The 13,230-nt window shown below is 45.2% G+C and overlaps 2 protein-coding genes across 7 annotated transcripts in view; one reads left to right on the top strand and one right to left on the bottom strand.

The window, feature by feature from the left end:
• Positions 1-13,230, top strand: part of LOC135898407 (uncharacterized) — a 162,985-nt gene that overhangs the window by 1,647 nt on the left and 148,108 nt on the right. The window lies entirely within an intron of this gene.
• The window catches only part of LOC135898358 (ATP-binding cassette sub-family G member 1-like), a gene marked incomplete at its 5' end in the record, with an annotated part of 28,479 nt that overhangs the window by 8,282 nt on the left and 6,967 nt on the right, over positions 1-13,230 (bottom strand). The window contains 7 exons of the mRNA XM_065427242.2: positions 3,367-3,467; positions 4,655-4,823; positions 6,143-6,244; positions 7,162-7,313; positions 8,958-9,072; positions 9,189-9,312; positions 10,477-10,622. Coding sequence (XP_065283314.1) covers positions 3,367-3,467; positions 4,655-4,823; positions 6,143-6,244; positions 7,162-7,313; positions 8,958-9,072; positions 9,189-9,312; positions 10,477-10,622 — 909 coding nt within the window. The remainder of the gene's footprint in view (positions 1-3,366; positions 3,468-4,654; positions 4,824-6,142; positions 6,245-7,161; positions 7,314-8,957; positions 9,073-9,188; positions 9,313-10,476; positions 10,623-13,230) is intronic.

The raw sequence follows: 13,230 nt of genomic DNA, 5'->3' as shown, positions 1-13,230 counted from the left end.
ATCGTACAACTTTCGCTACGGCATCCGACGCGCCGTCTCGTCGCGACGGTAAATGAGGAATGTTCCGCGAAGAAACGTTGCGCTACGTTCGTTCACTCTCAGTAACAAAGGCTCTGAGTGTCCGACGGGCAGCAAAAGTATTGAACGGAATGTTTTCTAAATGATAATGTAGGACAACGTTGTCTGGTAGCTGTTGGATATGAATACATGCTGTCGCACAGAATTGCTATTGATTCTGTGAAAGGTTTTCGCGTATATGTTCCTCCTATACGTTACTACTCATATCATAATAAGTCAACAAACACTGACACCAAGGACGACATAGGGTTAAACTACTTGTGCTTAATAAATGAAATAAAGAAACCATAAATTAATGGAAATGAAAGTGGATGAAAAAAAATTACTTGCCGCAGGTGGGGAACGATCCCACAACCTTCGCATTACGCTTGCGATGCTCTACCAATTGAGTTACCGCGGCGCCGTATCCCAATCCACTCTCTTGGGTATTTGTTTCCTTGTAGGACCCTGGGAGTGTTAGCCAGTGCCACCACTCACAAGCCTTGGCGGCGGATGTGGAACATCTTTCGGCTGCAGGCGTCACGAGAACATGATCTTTATGGGCGAAGGCAACCGGTCAATAAACCCACACATGCTACCTGAAGGCATCAATGTTGCCGGATTCGAGGCCCTCGTATAGTAATAAACGAGAAGAAAGGGGGTTAACCGAGGGGCCTGATTTTTATTAGTCATATCATAAGAAGCCAACAAACACTGACACCATGGACAACATAGGGGAAATTACTTGTGCTTAGTAAATGAAATAAAGAAACGATAAGTTAATGGAAATTAAAGTGGATGAAAAAACTACTTGCCGTAGGCAAGCTTCGTTGGAAGCTTCGCTAGCAGTTTACATGTACCTTTGATCACTTTCAGGATAGGGCTCCACTCCGACTCCACTCATCGCAGATCGCTTTAAGAAAGGCTCACGCGGTCGCTTCCTCGAAAAGATAAAGGCACCAAGAAAAAAATGACCAGCTCCGTCCAAGGGCGCAAGTGTGCTTTGGTGCCATACATTCAGAAGTTATCCCACAACCTTAAATGAAGTCGCAATAATACCACGTAGTAGTTGTTTTCTCGGTGCCATGCAACTTAGCTTGGATGTGCCAGCGCATCAGGCGCGTTAACAAGCTCGGATGCCAGAAGAAGCACACCAAACCTTACGTAAAATTTACGACTGGCGTTCTATATTAAATTGCGCTATCGTGTGGCAAGATCTGTGTACGCCAAACAGGACTCTGTTTAATGGGCCGAGCACGGGAGCATGAACTATCATCAAAGAAGAAAGGCACCAGCCGTGGTGGTGTAGTGGTATTGGAGTTGCGCTGCTAAGTCCAAGGGCACGAAATCAAATTCCGGCCGCCGCGGCCGCATTTCAATGGGGGTGAAATGCAAACGTGCATGTATCATGCGGCAGAAGGACTGAAAACGAGGCCAGTTGGAACCTATTCTTCCTTGGGCAGCGCACAGACAGATCGGACAGACTGGCCGGTGTTTAAATATCAGGCTACGTGTACATGCCGATTCCTTAAAGGGAGTGGTGTCGTCGCATCTCGCCAGCCATTGTCGTGATTGCGGCTGCGCGCCTTATTTTTGGGACACCTCAATTATTATGAAACATCAAGACCAGCGCACACGTGAGATTGCTGAGGCATACAACATAGTCAAGAACAAGAACATTTGTATAAGTCAGCGGTCAGTTTTCTTGCCAAACGAAGAGATCTCATTTATTCATCGCTCGTGAGTGTATTATAACTTTTTTATGTAATCCATATAACTTTTATGATTGCGGGTTATGTAATCTTTTCCTTCAAATTAAAATGTTCAGTAGTTAAACGAGCGCTTCTCCTGTCTTCTTTTTCGTGTTCCGTTTGTGTGTGCGCTGCCCAAGAATATACATGTATGTACCGTGCATTGGGGGCACGCTGAAGATACCCAGGTAGTCAAAATTATTCCGGAGTCCCCGAATACGGCGTACCTCATAATGAGATCGTTGTTTCAACTCGTAAAAACCTAGCTATGTTTAAATGCGTAAGCATTTCTATGCTTTCCCAACGAAAAACCCGTCCCTCCCTCTGTCCCTAAGACGACCGCTTTCAAGCTAGAGCCCGCAGCAGCGAGCGGATTCACCATCGTGCCGCCTCTTGCTTCAACGCCAACAAAGCGGCGAGAACACAACGCTCACGGAATCTCAGCACACGCCTCACTCTGCCACTTTCGCAGATCGCTTTCAAGATACGGGTCCGAGCTTCTCGGACCCGTATCTAAGGACTCTTTAGGACTAAGTGGCGGGAACACAGCGCGCGAAGCTATCATGATTCGGCACTCTTTGGCGGCATCGCAGATCGCTTGCAAGGTACTGCCTGCGGAATGGTGCCATACCAAGCCGCCGCCCGAGTACGTTTGGTCACTGGTTCGACGCGGATGGATAAGGTGCTAAAGAGCGATAGCGGCTTATAACGATCGGAACGTCATCAGCGCAACTGGTGCCGTCGTCCGCAGCCATTAATGTTACCACAGCGCTGCCGTTTGCACTGGCGCCGGATCAAGTTTCATGACATTGGTAATGACACCGGGCTGCGTGGAGATGAGAAAGTGGCACAATGCTTACGCATACTTAGACAACTCCCTGAGGAGGTTCTGCGTGAATTTTTTTGAAGAACATAGACAGTGCACAGTTACGTGGGCATTACATTGCCTGTAAGCGTCAGCCACTGCTTGCGTCCTTTCTTAATATAGAAAGTCTCCAACGATTCTCGTGCCAACGTGTGACTGCTTCAGGTAGCAGTGACACGGGGTTACATGGGGACAATCGGGCGCTTGTCCAATTGGACTAAGATGGCTGAGAGGGATGCTCTTTGCGCGTTGAAACGAGGGCACTCACAAAGAAGGTGCGTGATTGTTTCATTGCACCCACAGAAGTCATAAAGTGGGCTGTTGCTCATTCCGATAAGAAAGGAACACGCATTTTAAAATGCTTTTCCAAGCCACCGACGAACTAGAAGGGTGCAGTCACGTTGTGGAAGGTAGGGCGGAATACAGAGCTGTAAATTAAGGTCCAGGGCATGAAGGCGTGCACTTGTGAATTCGGATGAATTCCATTGAGCTAATGTTAGCTCACATGCAAGCGCGAAAAAATATTTTCGCTGCATCGGCTCTCGAAAGAGGAGTAAAAACGCAGTTGACGCCGTCATGGGCAGATCGTGTAGCTGCGTGTGCTCGATCATTGCCATGTGTTCCCCAATCACTAGGCATAAACGAAGAAGATAAACTCGGAAACTTGCTAACAATATCGCAAAATGCACTTACCAGGAAGGGGACTTCAGTCAACACTCTGGCGAGGTAATACATCCCAGGTTTGTACCAACAATTTCGGTGCTCGCGCAACAATACACTCAGTTCAGTTGGAACTGCGATGAAAAAAAAAAAGATATCGTCAGCGAACCTCAAATATGTGAGTGTCGTCGCAATTATTTCAAAAGTAGGTTTCCGGAAATATATGATAGATGATTTTTGATGTTCAAAGTAGTTCACAGTATCTTATTTTCCGATTCGCTGTTTAATATCAAAGTCAGAGATTTTTTCGTAGAGAATATGGTGCTTGTCAGGATGACCTTCCCTTAAGTTTTAATTCTCACATTTTCGTTAAGCTGAAAAATTAAGTCACTAACTTCCTCCCGCGACAATCTTATCGTAATCTGCCTTTTATAAGATACTTGCGGTGGTAGCGTAATGGTGTTGAGCTTAGCATGGTATTGCAGTGGTGCAGCAGTGGTGTTGAGCTTAGCAAACACAATGGCGTTTTCCTCTATTTTGCTTAATTTAAGAAGAACTAACTGTTGGGCTAGTTGGCCCTGCATAACTGTTGAAGGGGAGGATCCAAGGCACCAGACTGTTGCATAAGTAAGCGGCCTTTCATAGCTGCACGGTTCCGGATATGAATTCTTATGCGATAATGCTGTACATCTTTGATGCGCATGCGTGGCAAGATATGTATACTCTGCGCCCCCTTCCTGCTAATAAACAGTTGACAGTGGCGCTTTCGTCCATCCCCTCTTCCTGATGGTGTATCCTTTTTTTTATCGCTAATTTTCTTCAACATTTGTGCCTAATTTAAGCCATACAGGGCATCTTATCACACTCAAAGCTATCCCGACTGCCATTGACCAACCATTTATGTGATTTTACATCCCCTGTATTTACTAATACCGCACAAGGATCTACATTTACATTAATAGCGCTATAGGCTCCGAGACTGGCTATTAGCTAGCCGAATGCGGTTGTGCCATACACAATTTCTCGCGAGAAGAACTGTTAACTTTCCGAATGTTATTTCCCTAATCGGCAAAATTTTGCTTCCAATTGTTGGAACCTATATTATAACCAATAATTTATTTTAGAAATTCAAGGTCCGTTTATTTTAGTAATCTCGAAGCGCACTTGTTTAGCACGTTTGCTGCTAGCGTATCTGTATTTCTTCTTTGGTACTATTTTCAGCGAGCGCCAGATTCTCGGTCTCGTATATTTCCATTAGCGGCTATGCACCATCGTTGAGGAACAGAAACATGAACATAAATAAAAAAAATATCGTGCTTACAGATCATAGCAGTCGGCATTGTTGACTGGAAGAGCAGTATGGATAGCATAAGTATAATTAAAGATAAATTGTTTATTGCTCGAGCTGCTTCGTCACCAATGCCGTGGAAGAGTGCTATTAGCATTGCCGCAAAGGCAAGGTAGGCAGCGTAGCGAAGATGTGTCGCCACCTGTCGTAAGATGATAAAAAATATGTTTTAGGCGTTGTATTCAATGGTGAATACTTGCAATATTTGCCTCAACTATATGAATGGACAGAGAACTAGACATATTAACCTTCATGAACTGTTGAAGCAAAATTTGTTCGCACTGCTTCCTTAAGATTTCTGAGACCGTAAAACGTGACTGCCGTATGTGTTTTGCGCACGGAGGTGGCACAGTCAAGAGGTTTTACTTCGTTCATATTTGCCATCTGGCAAACCCTCTAGACTTGAAAGAGAAATGAAAACACCGTAAAAATAGCCCTTAATATGCAAAAAGCTGCGTAGTCCTTGTCGTCCAATATTAGTCCTTCGTAAGGTATATACATATATATTTAACAGGTTCTGGTCCAGTTATTTTTGAAAGGATCATAATGCTTTAAAAAGACGTTTGAGGCAGAAACGAGTAAAAGCCAGTATTCACCTAGGAAATTAGAGCACCAGCAACCTAGTTACATAACTTGCGTATACATATCTGCAGATCGGTGGCTCGCTTTGAAATTAGAAATATTTCACAGGCTGCCACACGCCCAGATTAAAACTCTGTTCCACACTTCTGGAGCCTACACCAGGTAACACCAACTCTGTGACTTTGGAAGTGTGGGAAAGACCCTTCCAAGAACTTTTTACCCATATTTAAGACACGTAGGACTGTGAATTTAGAAATTTGGGATGTCACAAGCTGCCTAAAGTATGGCATATGACTAAGAAGACGTCGATTTATTACGAAAAAGATACGCTGTGGATTTGTATTCTTTTCTTTATCTTTCAGATGCACTCTCTCTCTCTCTCTCTCTCTCTCTATATATATATATATATATATATATATATATATATATATATATATATAAAATACGTGTGGAGTTCATTGATTTCGCACAGAGTACACCATCATTGCCTTTCGTCTTCTCATTTCGCCGCGCTTGTATTTTTGACGCCCAAAGCAGTATTTGTCGCAGAAAGAGTTAAAGTGCTATAATGAAATGGTCTTACTATAACATTATACTGAGCCTGCAAGTTATTGTTATGCGGTAATTTTCTGCTTATCTAAAGAAGGGACACGCAAGCACTAACACTGTTTACACGTATTGGCTGGCTAAGTGTTTCGTCTTTACCAAAATGAACAACGCAAATCGCGATTCAGCCAAGAAAAGCAAGTGGTAAGTGTAAGTTGCTAGGCGCATATGATGTGCTGCACAAATAGCACTATGCGTTTAGGTAACTGTAGTGCAGAATCTTTTCGGCGTATTCCAGCATGTTAAAGAAAACAAAGAATGCTTTCGACTTACCTTGTTTCGGACGATACACAGAAAACACCTTCGCAGGAGAACCGTAAACTGAACAATGTAGTTGACGGTTTCTCTGTGTTGTGCCCGCGCGTCTTCAAGTTCCTGAAATATTGAATTCAAATTTACTTTTCATTTTTGTCGACTAAGCTGTCACTACCGAAAATATCTAAGTAATCCAGTTAGCTTTGTGACGGAGATAAGACAAAATGCAGTTTTAATATACCCACAGGATCTCTAAGAACAATGAAAAATTTAGCGAAAGAACGAGCGAATGTCGCTGTACGGGCGCGATGTAATGCGCGACGTAAATCACAATATTTTTGTTAAAAAGGTCTGGTTGCTGTATACTTGTCTGAGAGGTGATGTACAGCCCGCAGGAGCCGAAGCGAGACACTGCGGGCACTCGGACTTGAGAGCATGTTATATACCACATGATGGTGGGACGAGATTTTAGCATCAAAGGAAAAGTGAGCCGGGGGGGTGGGGGGGAGTGGTAGGTGAATCCTATTCTCTATTGGCGCGCTTCGGTGTTTCATCAAGCACGCGCCTTATGTGCACTTCACTGCTATGCTATACGTATGAAAAAAATGTGCATATAGTAGCATTTATTTGCAGCAAGTGTGGCTAATGTAACGCGTATTCAGAGGTTTGCACATTCTTTCGTGGGTCTTAGGCATTCTGATACTTGGAGTCAAACTGCACAATTGATCAGGATATCATCTTATATGCTAAATATTGCAATGTAGACCCACAACAGTCTGGAGACAGCATGAGCGTACTGTAGATATCAATTATGTGACGGAAAAGGGCTGACCCCCGTCTGTTTTAACTGCGGCCTTAAGTGAGTTGCATACTAGGCAAGTACATATTTAACGTACCCAAATGCACGTGCTTCTTCTTAATCCAGTTGTTGATGACGTAGCCAAAACATTCAGAATTCCTGTTAAAGCTAACGTGACTCTTTACCCCGCTAGAGAGCGACCCATTAATAATTGTAAAAAAAAGACAGGGTAACTCACCCGCCTTGTCATAATACGACCTCCGTAACGTGTAACTGAATATTCAGAAGAGTGCACGACGTTGCCATAGCCGGCGTCAACACCCTGTGGCATGAAGTGTGCAGATAGCTGTGTCTGCACGTCGCCGTGTTCTCCAGAAGCGATCTCTGTTACTGAGGATGATAAGAACCTTTAAGGACAGTGGCTTCTTAGAAAAACTATTGCAAATAAAGAGAAAGGAAAAGTGAGCGAAGGTCAACGGTGAGAGAGTGGCGTTATAGAATCGCGATACCAACACAACACGTTACAAAATAATGCTGGCGCTCCATTAAAGTATATCGTATGACCAAAATCTAGGAGAGCCTTTTGTCTGAGTCAGATGGGTTTTATTTCCACATGTCTTTGCAATGTTAGTCTGTGAAGTTACTTTACCATGCTTAATGTTCTAAGCGAACCTGAAGCAGCACCACTAGATTAGTCGAGCTGCAGTGCCATCGCCATTTTATCAAATCTAACATGAAAAAATGAATGCGTTTCGTGGCTATCAGTGATCATCGTAAAATTACATGCCTAAAGCTCTTCTATATGACTCGAAATAATGAAAAGGGGAATTATTGCTTTGTTTAAAGTTACAATATTAGGTATCTACCATTACGGACAATGCCTTTAATGCTCGTCGCCAGATATCATATGGGGCGCATGTCTTCTGTTACAGCGCTTTGTATTCTATACAGCGCATATAACCCCCCCCCCCATACACACACACACGCACACACTCCAGCCCACGCATACACGCTTACATCTATGATAATGTGTGCAGTCGCGAATGAAAAAAGTCAGCTGCTGTTTATATGACAACGCTGATTAAGAAACACTCGGACGCGAAATTCTACCAAACTATTTCCATGCAACTATATTCCACTAATAACATTTATGGAGCAGGTTGCAAGCTTTTCAACTTGTGAGGATAAGTCAGCGAAAGCAAATGGAAAGTTAGTTTTTCTCTGAATTTACGTATTCTTTCAGACTTTCCGTAGCGTTGTTATGGGGAGGGGGTTTTGTGACCTTCAATAGCGCCTGCTTGGAGCTCGAACCAGGTTGACCATCGGGGAGGGTTCGCCAGGGAAGACGAGGTGGTGTAAAAACAAACAACCGAAGTTTAATACATCGTTACGGTTGAGCGGTGCGCTCCAAGACAAAGTACAGAAGCGTTCAGCGTGCGTGCAGCTGCACGCAAGTGCAGAGAAGACGCGTCTGCATGTTGCGGCTTGCTGGCTTTCTTATAGCTTCCACCATCCGGGCAACCTCATTCTCTGCTGCTCCCTGGCAGAGGGCCTTGTCAGGACACGTCGGGTCAACCAACACAGAGGAGCACGGGAGGGAAACGACCTCTTGGCGTAGAGAGGTTCACGTAGGCCACGTAGGGTCAATCCACACAGAGGGTCATGGCAGGGAAATCATGCCTTGGCGTAGGGGGGGCGGGGGTGTTAACGTAGGACGGAGGGGAGTAAGATTTGCACATTCCGCGCATAATCCCGTCGCACACACCTCATGGACAAACCTTTTCATGTTGACGAGCGTGACAATTAGGCGAGCTGTGTCCCAGGCGTTTGGCATCTATTCTATTCGTGGCTGCACGAAGTGAACCGTAACAGGGTCTAAGGTCAGTAATGCCCAATTATTATTGCTGTAAAACACAGCGGTCAAGTAGAACGCACTTGTTCATAATAAGCTTGACATATTTTATTTCTAGGAAAAGGGGAGAAAGGGGAATATCGGTGTTGTAGACAGTGACTGGTAACAGTATCTATACTTACTGTAATCGGCTGGATTATGGTGCGTTGGACAGTTCAAACCTTGAGATTGAAGAAAAGGCAGAAGTGCCTCCACTGAACCGTTATAGATGCAGCTTCCATTTGATATCATATACAGCTGGAAAGTAAGAACCATTCCACATTACGAGGAAGATATACTAGAGAGTCGATGGGTTGATATTTAAGGCAATCTATAAGTGTTTTTTAGCTTGTAAGTTATACTCTCGTTCTCACCGTGTCGAAGTAGTAGAACAGCTTTGCACTCGGATTGTGAATAGAACATATAATAGTGTGTCCAGCTGAAGCGAGGCTTTTCATCACGGAAACGCAGCGAAGAGCTGAGCTTGAATCCAGACCACTGTTAGTAGACAAAAAGTGGAAAAAACTAATTAAGGAAACTTATATAGAAAATCAATTTTCTACATAGTTCTACATATTGACAGAAGTTTATGTTTAACAAGCGTAAAAGTGCTTCTTTCTTGCACTGATGGAAACGTTCATGTCTAAACTTTCTTTACTGACAACAGAAAGGCTATCTCTGCTATGGCCAAGCTACCGTCTGATAAATGTACATTGAATGGTGCCGTTTTATCCACCTAGGTTGCCGATGCTGCGATTAAGACGGTGGCGTGAGAAGGAGGCGTTATGATGTTACGAGGTTCCCTGAAATGGGTACTAATTCCTGACGGAACTAGAAATTCCTGACAAACAGGCACAATACTCCTTCCTCTCCCTCCGTCACCATCTTCATTCCACACCTGAAGGGACATTTACGTGCCTTGGTCCTGACGGTGCATGAAAGCTACATATAAAAGTTGATAAAAGAACAACAAACTGTTCAAAGAGACCAGAATTATTCTTGCGCCTAGACAGCAAAGCAGTCAAGTAGAATCACGTTCGGCATGCTAGAAAATCCCGCAAGTTCTCATGTTTCAGCGGCACGTTGAGTGGGGAGACCCGTCGTGTACGATGGGCATGAGTTCGCGTGTACGCTAACGACAGTCGCTTGTACAGCAATAAATCGCAAATTAACGATTCCGGCCTGAGATTACTGAAGTTGTCGTCAGCAACGCGGTTCGAAGCCCACTTGTGAAATTGTAGTTTGTTATATACGAGGTCTCTTCAGAACACATATATTGTGAAGTCATGATCAGTCGTTGAATGTCGCTCGCTCTTAGTAAGGTCGTTTTCAGATGAAGTTCACTGTCAGCTAGAGACAATACAAGCAAGGTGGCGGTACTAATTTGGGTACTCATTGAAACATATGTATACCTACGTACTTCCATTGTTACGAGGAAATCGCGCCATGTCAGCGAGTGTATAGAGTTCTAGTGTGTATACATATAAAAAAATTAGTGCTTTATTTTCATTCATTCTTTTAAACAGTAAGACGTTTTCATGCGAACTGTATGATATTTATTATTCTGGTTTGGTTCTGAATACATGGTATGCCTCAGAAATAAAAAGCTGTGTCAAGCAGCTACAAAGCGTATAAACGGCAGCCATATAGCATGGCACTAACCTGGTCGGTTCATCGAGAAAGATGACAGGAGGATTGCTGACGACCTCTTGCGCAATCGAGAGCCTCTTGCGCTGGCCGCCGGACAGATGACCGGCTCTCGTGTTCTGGCACTCTTCCAGTCCCCACCGCAACAGCGCATCGTTTACCTGCGCTAATCGATTAGCAACGGAAGGTTGTATACAAAGATACAAAGCGGGATCTTGATCATCACACGATTTATATGTCCATTGCAGGACGAAGGTCATGTCTCAGCGATCTCTAATGACCCTTATCTTGCGCTAGCTTATTCCAAGTTGTGACTGCAAATTTCCTAGCTTCATCACACCACCCTATTCTCGGCCGTCATTGAGTGCACTTCCCTTCTCTTGGCACCCGTCCTGTAACTTTACAAGGCCACCGGTTATTCGTCCTGGGAAATAAATGTCCTGCCCAGCTTCATTTTCCTCTCTTGATGTGAACTAGAATATTGGCCACTCTTGTTTCCTCTCTAATGCACACTGTTGTCTTCCTGCCTCTTAACGCTACGCCGATTATATTTTGTTCCATCGTCCGTGTGCGCCGTCCTTAACTTCTTCTCAAGCTTCTTTGTTAACCTCCAAGTTTATGCCCCATATGTTAGCACTGGTAGAAGGCAATGATTGAACGCATTTTTTAAGGATACCGGTAAGCTGCCGGTCATGATCTGGTGATGTCTAGCGTGTGCTTTCCCACCCATTTTTATTCTTCAGTTAATTTCCTTCTCATAATCAGGGTCCCCTGTACTACGTACAGATGCTAGGCCCTGTAGGTATGCGTTGCTAATGCACGTGGAGTTGTATCTCGGGGGAGGGGGTGGGTCTGGGCGTCCATTTCCCCACGTAGGCTTGTATTGAAGGCGCTTCGATTTCGAGCCCTCCAGGCCGCGCGGTTCTACGCATGCAACAACCCCGTTGATGACTTGCTGCGGCATGTATTGATGTCCCCGTCGCTGTACCCGGCGACCCACCGGGTAATGAAGTCTATGTAGAGACAATGCTTGAGGTTGGGGATGCTAGCTAATGCAGGTGGTAGTACGAGCAAGGCCACGTTTAACATTCTTGCGGCGTGGCTTTGCTGCCGAAGTGAATTGGCGACTGCAACCATCCCATGGTGATACACGTGTGCCCTGTAAGGAAATTCCTGGTGTAGTTATATTCTCGTTGTCCAACCTTGAGTTGTGCCAGTTGGGCCAATAGTTGGACCAGCCTCAACTTATAGATGGCCTTGGTTAGGTCTAGCCTCAAGATGGCTCTGTTGTCCAGCCCGTAGCTTTTATCGCCATCGATAACTTGAGGCTTGAGCTGAATCATGATTTCTTAAGCAGAAAGTTTAGCGCGGAAGCCAACCACGGTATCAGGGAAGATATTGTTGTCGTTCATGTGTTTGTGTAAGCGTTTGCGTGTTTGTGTGTTCGAGGAGCTTTCCGACACCTGAAGTAAGGCAGGCAGGGCAGAGGTTTTCGAGTAGGAAGCGCTTCTCGAGTTTGAGAATACTGATGATTTTGGCTTCTTTCCGTTGTAAGGGGAGGTGTCCAGTTTCCCAGTACGCGTTAAAATAAGCCACGAGGGATAGTATAGAGCCCTCATCTAGGTTGCGAAGCATTTTATTAGTAATGTCATTAGGTCCCGGGGCCGAGTTAGGGCGTAGTGCGAGGGCGGCTTGACGTACTTCTGCTGCTTGTATGGGTGCGTCCAGGTGTACGTTAGCGGTGTCAATGTATGCTGGAGCGGGTGTAGTAGGTTGAGGTCCTACGTAGCAGTCTATCAGCTCTTGAAGAACTTGTGTATCCGGGCGTTAATAATCTTTTGCAAGTTGTGCTGTTGTGTGTTCTTGATGTTGGCCGTATCCAGGAGGCAACGGAGGATGTTCCACGTTTTGGGCAGGTTTGGTTGCCGCTTCATGCTGTCGCATTGGCTACACGTGCCAATTTTGACGAGTAAGTTGTGCGTACTCTTCGATGTGAAGGTTGGGTGTGGTAATACGTTTTCTGAGCGTTCGGTTGAGCTTGTTAATTTTGTATCAGCGTTGCAGACTCGCGAGGGCGTCCCACATATGCTGTAACTTGCTATCTGCTTCCTGCAGATTGGTTTCTTCTGGCATAAATGTAGTGACTTTTCTCACGTCTTGAAGCAAGGATGCGACCTAGTCTTCCGGAAGGGGTTGGGTAACGGAGAAAGAGGGGAGTGCTCTGGCCTGCGGGAAAGTGTTCCGATTCGGGATGTGGAGGTAACGGCCCTTGGGCTTTTGTGGGCTCGCTAGAAGTGTTGTTTGGATTAAATTGTGGTCGCTGCCCAAGTTGTATTGTGTGCTGGTCCAGTCTGCCTGTGGTATTAGTTTTGCGGAAGTAAGGTCCGGAGTAGTGTCTCTGCTGACGCTGTTTCCCGTACCAGTGAGACAAATTGGATCCGTGATAAGTGTAAGACCTAGGTTCTGTCCGTCAAGCCATAGTTGTCTTCCCGTTCTGCGGTCCGCGGGTATCCCCATGCCATCGCAGTGGCGTTTGGGTCCCCTACGATGAGCGGGGGCGGGGGGGGGGGGAGAAGGAGGGTCTCCTCTAGCTACTTGATCTGCTTTGGTGAAGAGTCGTAGAAACCTATGTTGTTGTTTGGGGCTGCTGTATACATTGAGGGTGAAGAGGGTTTATTGCGTGCGCCTTGCAGACGGGATGATTTCAAGAAGGATGTGGGCTGCTGTATCAATGCACGTGTGATGCTGTAGAACCGGAACGTTTCGTTT

The sequence above is a fragment of the Dermacentor albipictus genome, chromosome 4, assembly GCF_038994185.2.
Source record: "Dermacentor albipictus isolate Rhodes 1998 colony chromosome 4, USDA_Dalb.pri_finalv2, whole genome shotgun sequence".
NCBI lineage: Eukaryota > Metazoa > Arthropoda > Arachnida > Ixodida > Ixodidae > Dermacentor > Dermacentor albipictus.
Note: the sequence above shows the minus strand (reverse complement) of the source record. Positions and strands in the feature narration are given on the sequence as shown.